General features: G+C 51.2%; 1 protein-coding gene across 1 annotated transcript in view; it reads left to right on the forward strand.

Annotated features, from left to right (window-relative positions):
* Positions 1-14,729, forward strand: part of DUOX2 (dual oxidase 2) — a 23,765-nt gene extending 9,036 nt beyond the window's left edge. Inside the window, exons 16-33 of the mRNA XM_023539080.2 lie at positions 85-287; positions 601-786; positions 1,661-1,886; positions 1,970-2,063; positions 3,732-3,919; positions 4,698-4,767; positions 5,034-5,117; positions 5,665-5,843; positions 6,015-6,245; positions 6,418-6,517; positions 7,245-7,294; positions 7,569-7,696; positions 7,894-8,047; positions 11,332-11,564; positions 11,795-11,953; positions 12,267-12,422; positions 12,524-12,652; positions 12,898-14,729. Coding sequence (XP_023394848.2) covers positions 85-287; positions 601-786; positions 1,661-1,886; positions 1,970-2,063; positions 3,732-3,919; positions 4,698-4,767; positions 5,034-5,117; positions 5,665-5,843; positions 6,015-6,245; positions 6,418-6,517; positions 7,245-7,294; positions 7,569-7,696; positions 7,894-8,047; positions 11,332-11,564; positions 11,795-11,953; positions 12,267-12,422; positions 12,524-12,652; positions 12,898-13,020 — 2,693 coding nt within the window. The 3' untranslated portion in view covers positions 13,021-14,729. The remainder of the gene's footprint in view (positions 1-84; positions 288-600; positions 787-1,660; positions 1,887-1,969; positions 2,064-3,731; positions 3,920-4,697; positions 4,768-5,033; positions 5,118-5,664; positions 5,844-6,014; positions 6,246-6,417; positions 6,518-7,244; positions 7,295-7,568; positions 7,697-7,893; positions 8,048-11,331; positions 11,565-11,794; positions 11,954-12,266; positions 12,423-12,523; positions 12,653-12,897) is intronic.
* The last annotated feature ends 2,674 nt before the right edge of the window (positions 14,730-17,403 follow it).

Below are 17,403 nucleotides of genomic sequence, written 5' to 3' on the forward strand. Positions count from 1 at the left end.
AGAAGACCAGGCTTTGGGGTGCCTGCTTGGACTGGCATGGTGGACCTCTGTGGGAACACTCCGCCCAATCATCCCTTCCCCCAGCAATGGAGTGGCCAGGCCCCAGGGAGAAGAGCTACCCTGTCATCATCCAGCTGCTCCCAGATGGGCATCTGCAGGTCCTGGACAGGCAGCTCTCTGTGCTCCGCACCGTCCAACTGCAGCCCCCGCAGCAGGTCAAACTCATCCTGTCCAGCAACCACGGGTGCCGGACCCTGCTGCTCAAGATCCCCAAGGAATATGACCTGGTACAGCCCATCCTGCTTCCCCTGCCCGGGTGGCCCTCACACACGTGCCCTCCCTCCCCTACCCCGGAAGTCCGCCCAGGTCACCCTGTCCTCAGCTACAAAGCTCGCCGTGAAGGCCGATGCTGGGGAGATGGACTCCTTTCAAAGCCTTTAGATTCAACCTGGCCCTTCCTCCTACCCCCTTAGGCCACTTACCTGACCCCAGCCTGGGTGGAGGGGGAGCAGCTTTTCCCTCCGTGTCTCAGCCCAAGGCCCTTTGAGGGGAGGCTGAACCCCCATGCTCCGAGCATTAGTGCGGCTCCTTCTCACCCAGGTGCTGCAGTTTAACTCCGAGGAGGAGCGGGCCACCTTTGTGCAGCTCCTGCAGGGCTTCTGTGTGCCCTGGGCCCTGGGCTTCCACGTGTGGGAGATGGCCGAGAAGGAGCTGTTCAGGAAGGCCGTGACCAAGCAGCAGCGGGGACGCATCCTCGAGATCTTCTTCAGGCACCTTTTTGCCCAGGTGCCAGGACCTGTGCCTTTTGGTGGGAGGGACAGGACCCCATGTCGGGTCAACTAAACTTGATAACCATACGGGCTGGAGACAAACAGCCTCTGTGGAATCTGCGCTTTGCGACTTACTAGCATGTGACCTAGACAAGCCACCTCATCTCTGTTTCATACTTCAGTTTCCTTGTCTGTAACACAATGATTAAGATAGCATCCGTCCCATGGGGTTGTTGGAGGATCCAGTGTGGTGCCTGGACCAGCAGCATCAGCGTCACCTGGGAACTTGTTAGAAATGCAAATTCTCGAGCCCCTCCCCAGACCCACTGAGTCAAGCGCTCTGGGGGTGGAGCCCAGCGAACTGTGTTTTAACAAGCCCTCCAGGTGATGCAGATGCTGGCTCAAATTTAAAAGCCACTAAGCTATGTACACTGTTTAGCACAGGTTCATGGTTCTCTTAAAATCTGCACAACAGGCAGAGACCAGATCACGGGCACATGGCAGCCCTATCTGAATCGGCAAGACAGCATTGCCTGAGCCTCTTGCTGCTGGTCCACCCGCGTCTACTGTGTCTTCTTTACCCAATGTAATCTCTCCCACTTTGCAACTTTGCCCCCACCCCGACCCTCATTATACACAGCAGCATCCTCACTGCATAAAGCTCCTGATTCTTGGTTCCAGGGAGAAATGGCCTGGCTGCTAGAGATGTGATTCGCTCCTTCTGCAGGAGAGTAGAGGCCTAACCCAGAAGTCTAACTAAGAACCAAGAGCAGCCTTCTGGGCCCAACTTTTCTGATTTAGACTTTGGGGAGAGGTGAGGGGTCACTGAACTGCTTTCAGCCCAGGCCTTACCTCCTTCTCTCTCTTCCTCTGCCACTGCCCAAGTGCAGGTGCTGGACATTAACCAGGCAGATGCAGGGACCCTGCCCCTGGACTCCTCACAGAAGGTGCGAGAGGCCCTGACGTGCGAGCTGAGCAGGGCTGAGTTTGCCGAGTCTCTCGGCCTCAAGCCCCAGGACATGTTTGTGGAGTCCATGTTCTCTCTGGCCGACAAGGATGGCAATGGCTACCTGTCCTTCCGGGAGTTCCTGGACATCCTGGTGGTCTTCATGAAAGGTGGGGCTTAGGGGCCAACAGGCCATTCAAGGCACCAGATGTCTGTCAGCAGGGAGCTGTCTGCATCCCGTGTCTCTTCCCAGGCTCCCCAGAGGATAAGTCCCGCCTGATGTTCACCATGTATGACCTTGATGGGAATGGCTTCCTCTCCAAGGATGAGTTCTTCACCATGATGCGGTAAGGGATGGGCCACACCTGAGGCCTCCTGATGTTTTAACAGGAGAACAGATCAGGTCAGAGGAGGCTATGTGGCCACCTGCAGTGAGAGATGGGGGTGGGGGTGGGGGTGGGGGTGGAGTGGGGGCACCACTGCATCCTAGATTCTCAAAGCATCCAATTTCAAAAGCTTACCTGGCCAGGCCCCTGCCTCCAGGAGGGTTTATGTCTGCACTGTTAAAACTGTCCAGAAAACCTCCCCACTTAATAAAAAAAAAAAAAGAAACCCTAAAAAATACCACCAACACAACCAAAAACCAAGTCTGCTAACCCCTGTTGGATGCCTTGGTGCCTTTGTGAACTCTCACAACACCCAGTGGCCTCAGCTGTGTTTTACACATGTTTTGCTTTACATAATAAAAGACTAGATGGGTCCATCAGTGGATGAGTAGATGACCTTAGTCATTCTTCTAGTATAAATTACGTGACAGGCAGGAGGAGAAACAGAGAAACTTCCTTTACATTCCAACCCTGTCTTCCTGCTTCTTCAGCTCTTTCTGTTCTGGGGTGGCAATAAAGGCCAGCTTTGAGCATCAGACTTTATACTCCTGGAGACAACGCTCAGTCACACAGCTCCCCACAAGGGCAGGGTTCACATCTCTCTTTGTTCCCCTCTGAATCTGCCCCCTTTGCACTCTGCTTGGGATATGACAGGCAGTCAGTACATAGCTACTGAATAAGATAAAATGAAATGAATGAACAAATGAATAGAGTGAATGAAGCGGCCCAGATCTTTTTACCTTGTCTTTATCCCTTTAAGCCTTTCCACTTCTTTAAGCATTCTCCTAGTTGCCACATCCCTCTTAGGGTCCAGATACCCACACTGGACATGGGCTTCTAAAAGGGCCAGGCAAGGTGACTGGTTTGTACCCCACTGGGTGAATCACTGCAGACCCAGCGCTGGGCAGGGTGCTAGGAATCTAGGAGAGGGTCCTTGCCTCTAAGGGCTGAGCGCCCAGCTTCTCATCCTGTAACTCATGTGGGTCTTGCTTAGCCTCAGTGGGATGATTTTTTTTTTTTTTTAAGTGTGATGGCAGTGCTTGCCAAGCCACGTGAGCTGGGTCTTTTTCTGTTGGACTTGTACACACTTGCATGGCCTGATTGCTTTGGTCCCAAAGTAGAGCCCAAGAAAATGTGGCCACTGCAACTGTATGGGGGCACCATCAGTTTGGGCATGGAGGCACTCCTGACTGTACCCCAGGATGCTGACCCAAGGAAGCAGCGGCCATTGCAGTTACACCCCCTACTCCTACTGTCTCATGGACTGTGCGGTGGGAGTCCAGGGATGTGTGGCAGGCACCAACAGAAGAGAGTGGGTGGAGAGCTGCCCCAAGAGAAGACATGGCCCACCCAGAACTAAGTGGACATTCACCTCAGCTGTAGGTTCTCCCATGCCTGAAGGCTGCTTTTTCTAATCGGTCAAGGTCACCTTCAATTCTCTTCTACCTCCTGAGCTGGTAACACCCCACCCAGCTTGGTGTCAACTGCAGACTAGATGAGCACCTTCTCAGTGCCACTTCCTGCGTCAGTAGTAACCGTATGACATAACCTGGGGCCTGCCCCACCCTGCACCTGTCTGAGCCTGACCTCACTGGGTGACAGGTTGCTCTGTCTCTGGTCCTCCTCCAGGTCCTTCATCGAGATCTCTAACAACTGCCTGTCCAAGGCCCAGCTGGCCGAGGTGGTGGAGTCCATGTTCCAGGAGTCAGGTTTCCAGGACAAGGAGGAGCTGACGTGGGAGGACTTCCACTTCATGCTGAGGGACCACGACAGCGAGCTCCGTCTCACACAGCTCTGTGTCAAAGGTGGAGGCGAAGGTGAATGTGTGAGGAGTGGTGGAAGGCGGGGAAGGCCCCTGTGGGCAGGACCCAGATCTTATTCCAGAGTCCTCGGGACCTCATACACAGCCATGCGCATGCAACCAGGGGCACCACTAGAGGCTTGGGGGGACAGAGGGAGGCGCTTGTCCCAGGCTGCAAGTCCAAGGGGGTGCCAAGATGAGGTGCGAGTGGCATTCAGGCGCCTGACTGAGGCAGCCAGACAAGAGGGGGAGGGTGTCTCTATTGACGCATCGTAGCTATTACCACCTACTCATCTTGAAATTGGGGGGAGGCAACTTAGAGATTGCCCCTGGGTGCTCACTACCCTCGCTATACCCCTGGGCGCCACATACAAGCCTGCGGATGTGTGCGCTGCACAAAGCTGTTGATGGAGGGGTCAGAGTAGGCTGAAGTCCAGCCTCTGTGCGGCTCACCAAGGTGCCAGTGTGGGGTGTATCTGCCGGGAGGAACAGGTGCTGTATTCTTTACGCAAAGGCGGTGCGCATGGCGCTGTAGGAGTGTACCCACCCAGAGGGGGTGCCCTTTTCTAATCTGCACAATGTTGCCACACTGTCTAGCAGTGGCTGCTCAGTGGGTGCTTGGTGGGCGCTCAGTACGTGCAGGGAGGGGAAACAAGGCTGGAGCAAACCATCTGGACAGGACCAAGAGCCCTGGAAGCCTTCCTGGAGAGGCAGGGGAGGGGACAGCCTCCCACCCCTCCCCGCCTCACTGCCCTGGTTGGAAGCCCTGTCCAGCTTCTTGTTCTCCTCTCCAGGTGTTAAGGACATTTTTAAACAAAACATCAGCTGCCGAGTCTCATTCATCACTCGGACTCCTCAGGAACGGTGAGCAGGCCTGGGGTGTTAGGAGGGCCCCTGGGACAGGTCACCTGCAGAGAAACAAGGGGTGTAGGGCTGCTGAGTCAGCCCCTGGGGTCAGACCTTCACCCTCTGAAAGAAGTCCTCCTAGGCCCGATTCCAGCTACTGTCCACACCCCATGCGATTCAGGAGCCTGCTCTCTCCCTGCCTCTCCAGGCCAGAATTATTCCACAGCACAGATGATCGGAATATATTCATTCCCTCTGCCTTGCTAGCATTTTCTTTTTCTCAGCTCTTTCCCCAGTGGACAAGGCTTCGCTGCCTCAGAAACTCCAGAGCTGGGAGGCCCTGGGCTGAAGAAGAGGTTTGGCAAAAAGTGAGTGTTTCCCAAATCCTTGGACCTAGTGAGATATGGGGAGAAGTCTCAGAGTTTCTGGACACTGCCCACACCACCTTGCCATGCACAGGCCATCTGCGTCTCACTGTATTTGTCCCTGACCTGATGGAGGGGCAGGTATGTGATACAGTCAAATGACTCTTCAGTCTCTGCCAGCTTCTGCACCCCATTCTTTAGGCAAGGGGCCTTGTGCTCAGAAGCCACACCAGGATGGTAGTGAGGGGTCTCCTGGCTTCCACCTGCTTTGGGCAGAGCAGCAGGGCCTGTGCAGGGAAACGGGGGAGGGAAGGACAGAGTGAACAGGAGGAGGAAGAGATGGAGTAGTAGGGAGGCGGAAGGGCGGATGAAGCAAGTAAAGATGCGGGGTAGAGGGTTGGGGTGAGGGTCTACCCCCAAATGCTTTTTCTCTTCATTTGTATGGCCATCCTGACCCCTACCAGATCACCAGGTCTCCTTTTGTGGTGTGGCATTCGGGGAAGGCAAGGGTGCTCCAAACTCCCCGCCACCCTGTCTCCTCTGGCTGCAGGGCGGTGGTGCCCCCTCCCCGGCTGTACACAGAGGCGCTGCAGGAGAAGATGCGGCGGGGCCTCCTGGCCCAGAAGCTGCAGCAGGTCAAGCGCTTCGTGGAGAACTACCGGCGGCACATTGTGTGTGTCGCCATCTTCTCATTCATCTGTGCTGGCCTGTTTGTAGAGCGGGCTTACTGTAAGGGTGCCAGTTGGTGGGTGGCAGGGAGCCTCAGATGGGGGAGAAGTGGAGAGCCCTCTGGTTGCCCTTCTTGTTCCTCAGTGTCCAGCTGGAAGAGCCAAAGCATGTGACACCAGCAGAAGACCCTGGCTTTTGTGCCATGCCAACTCACCCCCACTCCTTCCCCAGACTATGCCTTTGCCTCGCCGCCCTCAGGCATCTCGGAAACCACCCGCGTGGGCATCATCCTGTCGCGGGGCACGGCGGCCAGCGTCTCCTTCATGTTCTCCTACATCCTGCTCACCATGTGCCGCAACCTCATCACCTTCCTGCGGGAGACCTTCCTCAACCACTACGTGCCATTTGACGCCGCCGTGGACTTCCACCGCTGGATTGCCATGGCTGCTGTTGTCCTGGCCAGTACGTGGCTCCTGGGCATTCTCCCCATGGTGGCAGCTGCGTGGTGTAGCTGGGGGGGAACAGTGGGAAGACCAGAGCTCCTGACACCTCCATCTCTCCTGCCCTTGCCTCCCCTCTGGGCTGGAGGTAGAGCCAACCTGCTGGCACCTCTAACAGGGCTCATCTCTTCCAGTTTTGCACAGTGCTGGCCACGTGGTCAATGTCTACATCTTTTCAGTCAGCCCCCTCAGCCTGCTGTCCTGCATCTTCCCCAGCGTCTTTGAAAATGATGGGTCAGTTCTGGGGAGGGCTCCTCTTGGGGCACCTGGGAGTGGACGCGAGAGGGTAATAAAAAGAGAAAAGATGGCTCTAGAAGCTCAACTCCTTTGCTGAGCAAGAGTGAGAAGCCTCCCTTGGGGAAGCCAAGAGGTGACTTCCTTGCCTTTGGGATGGGAGCAGGCAGTGATCTGTCAGCAAAGGTCTTTGGGAGATGAAGTTGAAGACTGTCCCACATGTGCTGACATACAGTTTGCCAACTCAGCCTACCATCCATCACTGGGCAAACATTTAAGGAGCATGTCTCATGTCCGGCTAGGTATCAGAGAGTAGTAATAGTGGGATACATCCAGTCATTCAGCAGGACTCTGTGGAGCATTCCCTTGTGCCTGGCACTGTTCTAAGCATAGGGATAAAGCAGTGAACCAAGCACAAGCCCCTGCCCTCGTGGAGCTTACTGAATACTGAACCAAATGCTCAAGGAGGCAAGGGTCAACTGCAGTAAGAGAGCTCAGGCTAACACAGGAGGGAAAACTGCTGAGAGGGCAGAGGTTGGGGCTGCAGGAGGATGGGTGCCCTGTTCTTTGGAAGGACCCCTGGCCGTCTGGGTGGAGGAGAGAGTTGGGTGATCCCAGTAACCCCAGCAGTTGAGGTTGGTGGGAGCATGGTCATATTGTGGTGTGGCAGTAGTGGGGCCCCTCCTGTCCAAGCCAGAGGCTCAGTGTGCCTTTGCCTCCTACCTAGGTCCCAGCTTCCCAAGAAGTTCTACTGGTGGTTCTTCCAGACAGTCCCAGGTGGGGAATGGGGCTGTCGGGGGGGTGGGGTCTGGGGACCCTGTTAGTCTGAACACCTCTGCATCTTCCTGGGAATACATATTTGTTTCTATAGTCCCGGGGGTTCAATCCTAGCCCTCAGGATAAGCCCCGGCTCCAGCCCTTCCAGCAAACTGTTCTGGGGGCTGAGAGAGATCAGAGAGGCCAGGGAGGTGGGCAGAATGGAGGAAATGCTCTACTGTGTTTTCAGCCCAGGCAGGGGTCCTCCTCGCTGACCCTGTTTCTCCTGCCCCAGGCCTGACAGGGGTGCTCCTGCTCCTGGTGCTGGCCATCATGTACGTCTTCGCCTCCCACTACTTCCGCCGCCGCAGCTTCCGGGGCTTCTGGGTGACCCACCACCTCTACGTCCTGCTCTACATCCTGGTGAGGGACTTCTCTGGGCAGGGCCAGGATGTGGGACAGGGATGAGGGCTTATGGTAGGAGACCCCAGAATCTGGAGATGCTAGCCCCATCTACCCAGTCCAGGTCCAGTGCCTGGAGAGGGAGTGTCTGGGCAAGGGGGAAGGGGGGCAGGGGGGCCGAGCTGGATCTGAGCTGTACTAACTGGCCGTGTCTCTAGCTCATCATCCACGGAAGCTTCGCCCTGATCCAGATGCCCCGTTTCCACATCTTCTTCCTGGTCCCAGCACTCATCTATGGGGGCGACAAGCTGCTGAGCCTGAGCCGAAAGAAGGTGGAGATCAGCGTGGTAGAGGCGGAGCTGCTGCCCTCAGGTACCAGGTGGGGCCTGACCTCAGGTGGGAGTACTGGAGGTCAACCCCTAGGACTTGAAGAGACAGCTCCCAGGCCGCCTAGTCCCATCACTGCCTCTAATAGTCTCTGGATTCCTGTAGCTTTCCTAATGGAAATGAAGCCACGGAAGGGGCTGTACTTGGCCCCCAGGGAGGGAAAGTGACTATGAGAAGGGGTGGCTGAAAGTGCTTACAGTGGGGTTTGAGGACCAGAAAGACCCTCACCTATGTGGCCTGGGCTCAGGGAAAGTCCAGGGCAAGGAAACATATGCCCCTCTCCCATCCTTCTCGCAGGGTAACTCCCTTCAGAGACAGGGAAATGGCCCGGAAGGTGGGAGAGCCCAGTGTTGGCCAAGGCAGGGACTTGTATCACTGTGGGGGGTGGCAGAAGGTCATTTTAGGTGTCACCAGTTGTCGTTGAGTGGGCTCTGACGCATGGTAACCCTACATGGGTCAGAGTAGAACTGTGTGCCACAGCGTTTTCAATGGCCGATTGTTTGGAAGTAGATTGCCAGGCCTTTCTTCCCAGGTGCCGTTCGCTGGACTTAAACAGCCAATCTTTTAGTTAGAAGCCGAGTGCATGAATTGTTTTCACCATTCAGAGATTCCTCAGTGTCACAAGAACCTCTAACTTTTATTTTATTGTGCTTTAGATGAAGGTTTACAGACCAAACTAGCTTCTCATTAAATAATTAATACACACATTGTTTTGTGACATTGGTTGCCAACCCTACAACGTGTCAACACTTTCTCCCTCTCCACCTTGGGTCTCCCGTTACCAGCTTTCCTGTCCCCTTTTGCCTTCTCATCCTTGCCCCTGGGCTGGTGTGCCCATTTAGTCTCGTTTTGTTTTATGGGCTTGTCTAATCTTTGGCTGAAGGGTGAACCTCAGGAGTGACTTTAGTACTGAGTATGTCCAGGGGTCATACTCCTGGGGTTTCTCCAGTCTCTGTCAGACCATAAGTCTGGTCTTTTTTGTGAGTTAGAATTTTGTTCTATATTTCCCTCCAGCTCTGTCCGGAACTCTCTCTTATGATCCCTGTCAGAGCAGTCGGTAGTGGTAGCCAGGCACCATCTAGTTGTGCTGGACTCAGTCTGGCAGAGGCTGTGGTAGTTGTGTTCCATTAGTCCTTTGGATTAATATTTCCTATATGTCTTTGGTTTTCTTCATTCTCCCTTGCTCCAGATAGGGTGGGACCAATGTAGTATCTTAGATGGCCGCTCACCAGATTTTAAGACCCTAGGTGCTACTCACCAAAGTAGGATGTAAAACATTTCCTTTATAAACTGTTATGCCAGTTGAGCTAGATGTCCCCCAGGACCGTGGTCACCAGCCCTCAGGCCAGCAATTTGGTCCCTCAGGGAGTGCAGATGTGTCCATAAAGCTTCCATGACCTTACCTTGGTCAAGTCACGCTGACTTCCCCAGTATTGTGTACTGTCTTACCCTTCACCAAAGTTAACACTTATCTATCGTCTAGCTAGTGTTTTTCCTTCCTCACCTCTCCCTTCCCTGGTAACCAACAAAGATTGTTTCTTTTTGTGTGTAAACACTTCTATGAGTTTTTATAATAGTGGCCTCATATCCTTTTATGATTGGCTTATTTCACTCAGCATAATGCCCTGCAGATTCATCCATGTTGTGTGAGATGTTTCACAGATTCATCTTTGTTCTTTATCGTTGTGTAGTATTCCATTGTGTGTATGTATCATAGTTTGTTTATCCATTCATCTGTTGAAGGGCACTTAGGTTGTTTCTATCTTTTTGCTATTGTGAATAATGCTACAATGAACATGGGTGTGCATATGTCTGTTTGTGTGATGGATCTTATTTCTCTGGGATATATTCCTAGGAGTGGGATTGTTGTATCATATGGTATTTCTATTTCTAGCTTTTTAAGGACATACCATATTCTTTTCCAAACAGTTATACCATTTTGCATTGCCACCAGCAATACATGAGATTTCCAAGCTCCCCGTAGCCTCACCAACATTTGTTATTTTCTGTTTTTTTCTGATTTGTGCCGGTAATGTCGGGGTGAGATTATATCTCATTGTAGTTTTGATTTGCATTTCTCTAATGGCTACTAATTACAAGCATTTCCTCATATGTCTGTTACCCACCTGAATGTCTGCTTTGGTGAAGTGTCTGTCCATATCCTTTGCCCATTTTTTAATTGGATTATTTGTCTTTTTGTTGTAGAGGTATTGGATTTTCACATAGATTTTAGAGATTATACTTCTGTTAGATTTATCACAGCTAGACATTTTTTTCAGTCTGTAGGTTCTCTTTTTTGATGAAGTCTTTTGATGAGCATAAGGCTTTAATTTTTAGAAGATCCCAGTTATCTAGCTTATCTTCTGGTGTTTGTGTATTGTTAGTTATGGTTTGCATCCTGTTAATAATGTCATGTACTAGGGACTCTAGCATTGACCCTATTTTTTCTTCTATGATCTTTATAGCTTTTGGTTTTATATTTAGGTCTCTGATCCGTTTTGAATTAGTTTTTGTGTATGGTGTGAGGTATGGGTCCTGTTTCTTTTTCTGCAGATGGACATCCAGTTTTGCCAGCACCATTTGTTAAAAAGACATTTTGTTTTTCCTCATTTAATGGACTTTGGGCTTTTGTTGAAGATCAGGTGACTGTAGGTGGGTGGGTTTACATCTGGGTTCTTGATTCTGTGCCATTGGTCACTGTCTGTCGTTGTACCAGTACCAGGCTGTTTTGACTACCATAGCTGTATAGTAGGCTCTGAGGTCAAGTAGTGTGAGTCCTCATGCTTTATTCATTTTCTTTAATAGTGCTTTACTTATCTGAAGCCTGTTCCCTTTCCATAAAAAGTTAATGATTAGTTTTTCCATCTCATTAAAGAATGCTGTTGGTATTTGGATCGAGATTACATTTTATTTGTAGATTGCTTTGAGTAGAATTGACATTTTCACAATGTTGAGTCTACTTATCCATGAGCATGGTATGTTTTCCACTTATGTAGATCTTTTTTGGTTTCTTGCAGTAGTGCAGAGCAGGGGTCTGGGCCCTGGGCCCTTCATGGGAAGGAAGTGCAGAGAGGAGAAGAGGAGCTAGAATGGGGACCAGAAGCCAAGCTCTTAGGTTACTAGGAAACAGCCCTAAGAGCCCCACTTCCTCGGATCACAGGTCCACTCCCTTGTGCCTCAGGCATGTGGAGAGGAAGGTGTACCTGCTGGTCCTCAGGTGCTGTGAGCAGGTTTCCTGACCCATGCCCTTCCCCACCCATGACCCCCAGGAGTAACCCACCTGCAGTTCCAGAGACCTCAAGGCTTTGAGTACAAGTCAGGACAGTGGGTGCGGATCGCCTGCCTGGCTCTGGGCACCACCGAGTACCACCCCTTCACACTCACCTCTGCACCCCATGAGGACACGCTCAGCCTGCACATCCGGGCCGTGGGGCCCTGGACCACCCGCCTCAGGGAGATCTACTCACCCCCGACGGGCAACGGCAGTGCCAGATACCCAAAGGTGCCCCATCACTGGGAATCCGGCTGCTGGGTCTCTGGCATTGACAAAGGGTCCCTGCCCTCCCCTATCCTGAGACTAGAAGCTCCAGCCACCCCGAGGCCAGGCTGGGAGAGAGAAGGGTGCCCCAGAAGAAGCTAGGATACCCCAATATTCTCCCTCTCCATGTTCTTTCCATTCTGGCCTCAGGACTGGAGCATGGCAGGCATTTCTTATCTCCCCTCTCTCTGCAGCTGTACCTTGATGGGCCATTTGGAGAGGGCCACCAGGAATGGCATAAATTTGAGGTGTCAGTGCTGGTGGGAGGAGGCATTGGGGTCACCCCCTTTGCCTCCATCCTCAAGGACCTGGTTTTCAAGTCATCCTTGGGCAGCCAAATGCTCTGCAAAAAGGTGAGTTCCCTCCCATACTCTTCAAAGAAATGGGGACAGGTAGCCTGAGTGTGTCCCCACATCACAGCAGAGTATCATGCTGAAAGCCCCTGGCCCCTCACACCGGGTCCTCTAAGGCCTCTGTCCAGATACGTGTTTGAGGGAGGGGTGGGTGTAGTCATGGGGTCTCTGCTGGCATCTATTGGTTAGGAGCCTTGGATTAGGCAGCCACCCTTCCAGAGGCTTGGTGTCTGTGGATGGTGTGGGGTTTCCCAGCCTCTCAGGTGAAGGCACCTGAGGTGGAGGGACCTCAAGCTGAGCTTTTTGTCCCCAGATCTACTTCATCTGGGTGACGCGGACACAGCGGCAGTTTGAGTGGCTGGCTGACATCATCCGGGAGGTGGAGGAGAATGACCATCAGGACCTGGTCTCCGTGCACATCTACATCACCCAGCTGGCGGAGAAGTTTGACCTCAGAACTACCATGCTGGTGGGTCAGGGCCAGCCAGGCAGGTGGGTGGGCCACTGTCTGGGCTGGGTGCTGATCCTGGCTGTGTCTGACGTGACCTTCCCCTCTCCTTCCCCCCACAGTACATCTGTGAGCGGCACTTCCAGAAGGTGCTGAACCGGAGTCTGTTCACAGGACTGCGGTCCATCACTCACTTTGGCCGTCCCCCCTTCGAGCCCTTCTTCAACTCCCTGCAGGAGGTCCACCCACAGGTCAGCCCTGCCCCTACCCACCATGGGACTCTGGCCTTTCTCTGTCCTCAAGCATGCAGGATGGGACCACGTGTCGGAGGAGGGCTTCAGGGAAGGCTCTGCAGCTCAAGCTGCCCCAGGGCCTGGGGTTGATGTCCTGGCTGCTCCAGCCAGGCTGGAGAAGCAGCTTCCTCATGGGGAGCATCTCAAGCCTGCAGGCCTCTCCTCCCCTCTGCAACCGTTCCCCACTCCCCATACCCTGACAGGTGCGGAAGATCGGGGTGTTCAGCTGCGGCCCTCCGGGAATGACCAAGAATGTAGAGAAGGCCTGTCAGCTTATCAACCAGCAGGACCGGGCCCATTTCATGCACCACTACGAGAACTTCTGAGCCCACCCTCCCTGCAGTGCTTCAGCCCCCACTGACTCCTGCCTCCCCTCTGTTGCCTAAAGTTGCCCAGCTCTGCCAGCACTTCTCTGTCAGAATCCACCTGGAGCTCCAGCTGGAGAGTGGGGCGAGCCACCCTCATTGCCTGTCTGTCCTGTGCTCTGGGGAAGCAGAGAAAAGCCCCTGCTCAAGCCGTGGGAGGTTGTGGCAGACAAAATGGGGAGGACAGGCAGGACAGGCCCTGCCTGTGACAACTGTGAAGGTGATCATGTGAGGAAGATAAGGAGACACGACTTGCTTCCAGCAAGGCCTCATGTCTCAGTTACACTTCCACAGAATCGCTGTGCTGCTTTGGCCTAGTTTTCTTGGCCTAGGCATTTGAGGGAGGATGGGGTGTGACATTGGATGCAAAGAGAAGGCTTGGAGAGAGAATCTCCTTGGAGCCTACCCCAGCAGCCGTGATACTTAGAACCTGAATGGCCTGACTGCCTCAACTGAGTCTCTGAGGGCTTTTACCACCAGCTTCAAAAGGAGCAGCCTCCACCTCACCCCTCCCTGCTCCTAGAAAGTCGGGAACCCTGGGGAATGTACCAAGGAACAAAGATGCTTCCCCATCCCTGACACTCCTGGTGTCAGCCAGCAATGCCTGCCGCCATGTTCTTTTGGCAGTCCCCTGTCTGAGCTCTCTGGAGCAGCCCTTGGGCCTAGAGATCAGCCTCTGCCAGACATCCAAACACCCCTTCTCAATTACTGCTTCCACAGGAGATGGGTAACCCCTGTCCAGTTTCCCTGAGACTCTCCTACGTTTAGCATTGATAGTCTCATGTCCCAGGAAACTCTTGAGTCCCAGGCAAATCAGGACAGTTGGTCACCGTACATAGGAGCCAACCTGGGAGGTCATATCCACTCTGTTCAAGATCTTTCCTTTTTCTTCTTCAACTGGCTCTTTCCTAAAAAGCTGAGCTTAAATTTTTTTTTTAATTGAGGTATCATTTACATATGGTAAAATGTATAAATCTTAAGGTAACTATGTACATGCTACCACCAGCCAGATCAAGATATAGAGATTTTTCCACCACCCCAGAAATTCCCTTGAGCCCCTTCCCAATCAGTCTGCCCCACGCCTCAGAAGCAACCACAGATCTGATTTCCATCACTCCAGACTAGCTTTGATCATACTGAATGTACTCTTTTGTGACTGACGGTTTTCTCTCAGCATAATGCCTTTGTGATTCACGAATATGGTTGTGTGTATGAGTAGCTGGTTTCTTTTTATTGCTGAGTAGTATTCCATCGCATAGACGTACTCCACAGTTTATCTATTCTTCTGTTGATGGACATCTGACTTGTTTCTCATTTTTGGTAATTATGAATAAAGCTGCTATGAGTATTTTTGTGCCTGTCTTTTGGTGAATTTAATATACTCATTTCTCTTGGGTATATATCCAGGAGCAGAATTGCTGGATCATGAGTCGGAATCGACTCGACGGGACTGGGTTTTCTGGGAGTGTTCTCCAGCTAGGGTGAATTCCAGGCCATCTCCCCATCCTGCACCAGGCTTCTCGTCTTGTTGGTCCTAGCCTATGTCTTCAGCGAGGCCAAATGTCTCTGGTTCCCAACCCTCTATACTGAAGTTACTTCTCTGATAGAGCTGAAAGACCACTGGTCCAGGAGCCAAGAGACCTGGGTCCTTATGCCATCCTCACCCCTAACTAGATCCTGAGGATAGTCCTTTAACTTCCCTGAGCCTATTTTCTCATGTATTAAAATATCTGTGTGGATATTGGGAACTCAGGTAATGACACTGACCCAGGCAATTATACAGATAAGAAAATGCATGAGAATATATTATGCAATTGCAGCGTGTGGTAGTTATTAATCCTTCTATTTATTGACAGCATCATGCTGACAGGCTTCCAGCCCTCCTGCCCCTCACCAGTGTACAACCACCATCAGTCCTAAACCCCAGCCCCTTAATTCTCAGCCTTAACTTATCTCCAAATCCTGCTCCTCAGTGCCTTCCTTATTCCTTTCTAAAGACTGTTCAAACAATACACAAACACCAGAAGATAAGCGTGATAACTGGGATCTTCTGAAAATCAAACATTTATTCTCATCAAAAGACTTCACCAAAAGAGTAAAAAATTTGGGGTATGACAAATCCAACAAGGTCTAATCTGTAAAATCTGTGGGAAAATCCAACACCTCTGTAATAAAAAAGACAATCCAGTTAAAAAACGGGCAAAGGATATGAACACACACTTTGCCAAAGAAGACATTCGGGAAGCTAACAGACACATAAGGAAATGCTCGCAATTACTAGCCATTAGAGAAATGCAAATCAAAACTACAATGAGTTATCACCTTACCCCTACGTTGTTGGTGTGAATGAAAAAAAAAAAAAAAAAAGCCAGAAAATAACAAATGTTGGAAAGGCTGTGGGGAGTTTGGAACTCTTATGCAGTACTGGTGGAAATGTAAAATGGTACAGCCACTCTGGAAAACAATATGGCATGTCCTTAAAAAGCTAGAAACAGAAATACCATATGATTCAGCAATCCCACTCCTAGGAATATATCCTAGAGAAATAAAAGCCATCACACAAATAGACATATGCACACCCATGTTCATTGCAGCATTATTCACAATAGCAACAAGATGGAAACAACCTACGCGCCCATCAACTGATGAATGGGTAAGCAAACTATGGTACATACTCACAGTGGAATAAAGATAAAGAACAATGATGAATCCACAAAACATCTCACAACATGGATGAATCTGCAGGGCATTATGCTGAATGCAATAAATCAATCACTGTTATGAGACTACTATTTTAAAAACTCATGAAAAGTTTACGCACAGAAAGAAACAATCTTTGATGGTTACGAGGGAGGGGAGGGGAGGGGTGGGGAGGGAAAAACACCAGAAAATAGATAAGTGGTAACTTTGGTGAAGGGTAAGAAAGTACACAATTCTGGGGAAGTCAGCACAACTTGACCAAGGCAAGGTCATGGAAGCTTCATAGACACATCCAAACTCCCCGAGGGACCAAATTGCTGGGCTGAGGGCTGTGGGGACCATGGTCTTGGGGGACTTCCAGCTTAATTGGCATAACATAATTTATAAAGAAAATGTTCTACATCCTACTTTGCCGAGTAGCATCTGGGGTCTTAAAAGCTTGAGAGCAGCCATCTAAGATACTCTACTGGTCCCACCCTATCCGGAGCAAGGGAGAATGAAGAAAACTAAAGACACATAGGGAAGATTAGTCCAAGGGACTATTGGAAAACAACTACCACAGCCTCTACCAGACTGAGTCCAGCACAACTGAATGGTGCCTAGCTACCACCAGCAACTGCTCTGAAAGAGATCATAAGAAAGGGTTCCGGACAGAGCTGGAGAAAAATGTAGAACAAAATTCTAACTCAGAAAAAAAGACTTGCTGGTCTGACAGAAACTGCAGAAACACCAAGAGTATGACCCCTGGACACCCTTTTAATTCGGTACTGAAGTCACTCCTGAGTTTCACCCTTCAGTCAAAAATTAAATAGGCCCACAAAACAAAACGAGACTAAATGGGCAAACCAACTCAGGGGCAGGGATGAGAAGGGAGAAGGGGACAGGAGAGCTGGTAATGGGGAACCGAAGGTAGAGAGGGGGAGTGTTGACATGTCATGAGGTTGGCAACCAATCACAAAACAATATGTATATTAATTGTTTAATGAGATACTAATCTGCTCTGTAAACCTTCATCTAAAGTACAATTTAAAAAAAGACTGTTCAAAATATTTATCTTCCACTTTCTAATTTACCTATACTTTCTAGAGTAGAAAGGCACTAACTTGGTTGCCATGCTTATCTATAACCTCCCCTCCAGCCCTGCCCTCCCTGCCATGCTAGGGCCTAGGTGAGGTTCTTCTGAAGACTCCATGATCACTGAAGATGTCTCTCCTGTCAACTCTTGCCCAGATCTCAGGAGATGCCCAGTGTATGTCCAGCTCAACCTATCAGGCCTCAGGCTTGACCACACCCCTCAGCCAGTTTCCAGGTGTCAGCTATAGGCACACATTCGTGTGATCTGGCTTCTCTGTCTAACCCTGTCCAGATTCCCAGTAAGCCAGCCACACCATGATAAAAAGTTAAAGGACTTGCAGAGAGGGTGGAAGTGTCATTTGCCAGTGTTCCTGCCCTTTCTAGGGCTTTGTGACTGTTTTTCCTTGGAAGAGAGCTGGAAGTCAAATCAGGCAGTCATCGGGTGAGGCGCCCCTTGGGTTGAGAAAATGAGGCCACTGGCTGGACAAGTGGATGTAGGGGAGAGGTCAGACCCTGGAAAATTTGTAAACAAGAGCAGCTACAAAATCTCCTAGAGAAAGAGGGTAGGGA

The sequence above is a fragment of the Loxodonta africana genome, chromosome 10 (genome assembly GCF_030014295.1).
Source record: "Loxodonta africana isolate mLoxAfr1 chromosome 10, mLoxAfr1.hap2, whole genome shotgun sequence".
Taxonomy (NCBI): domain Eukaryota; kingdom Metazoa; phylum Chordata; class Mammalia; order Proboscidea; family Elephantidae; genus Loxodonta; species Loxodonta africana.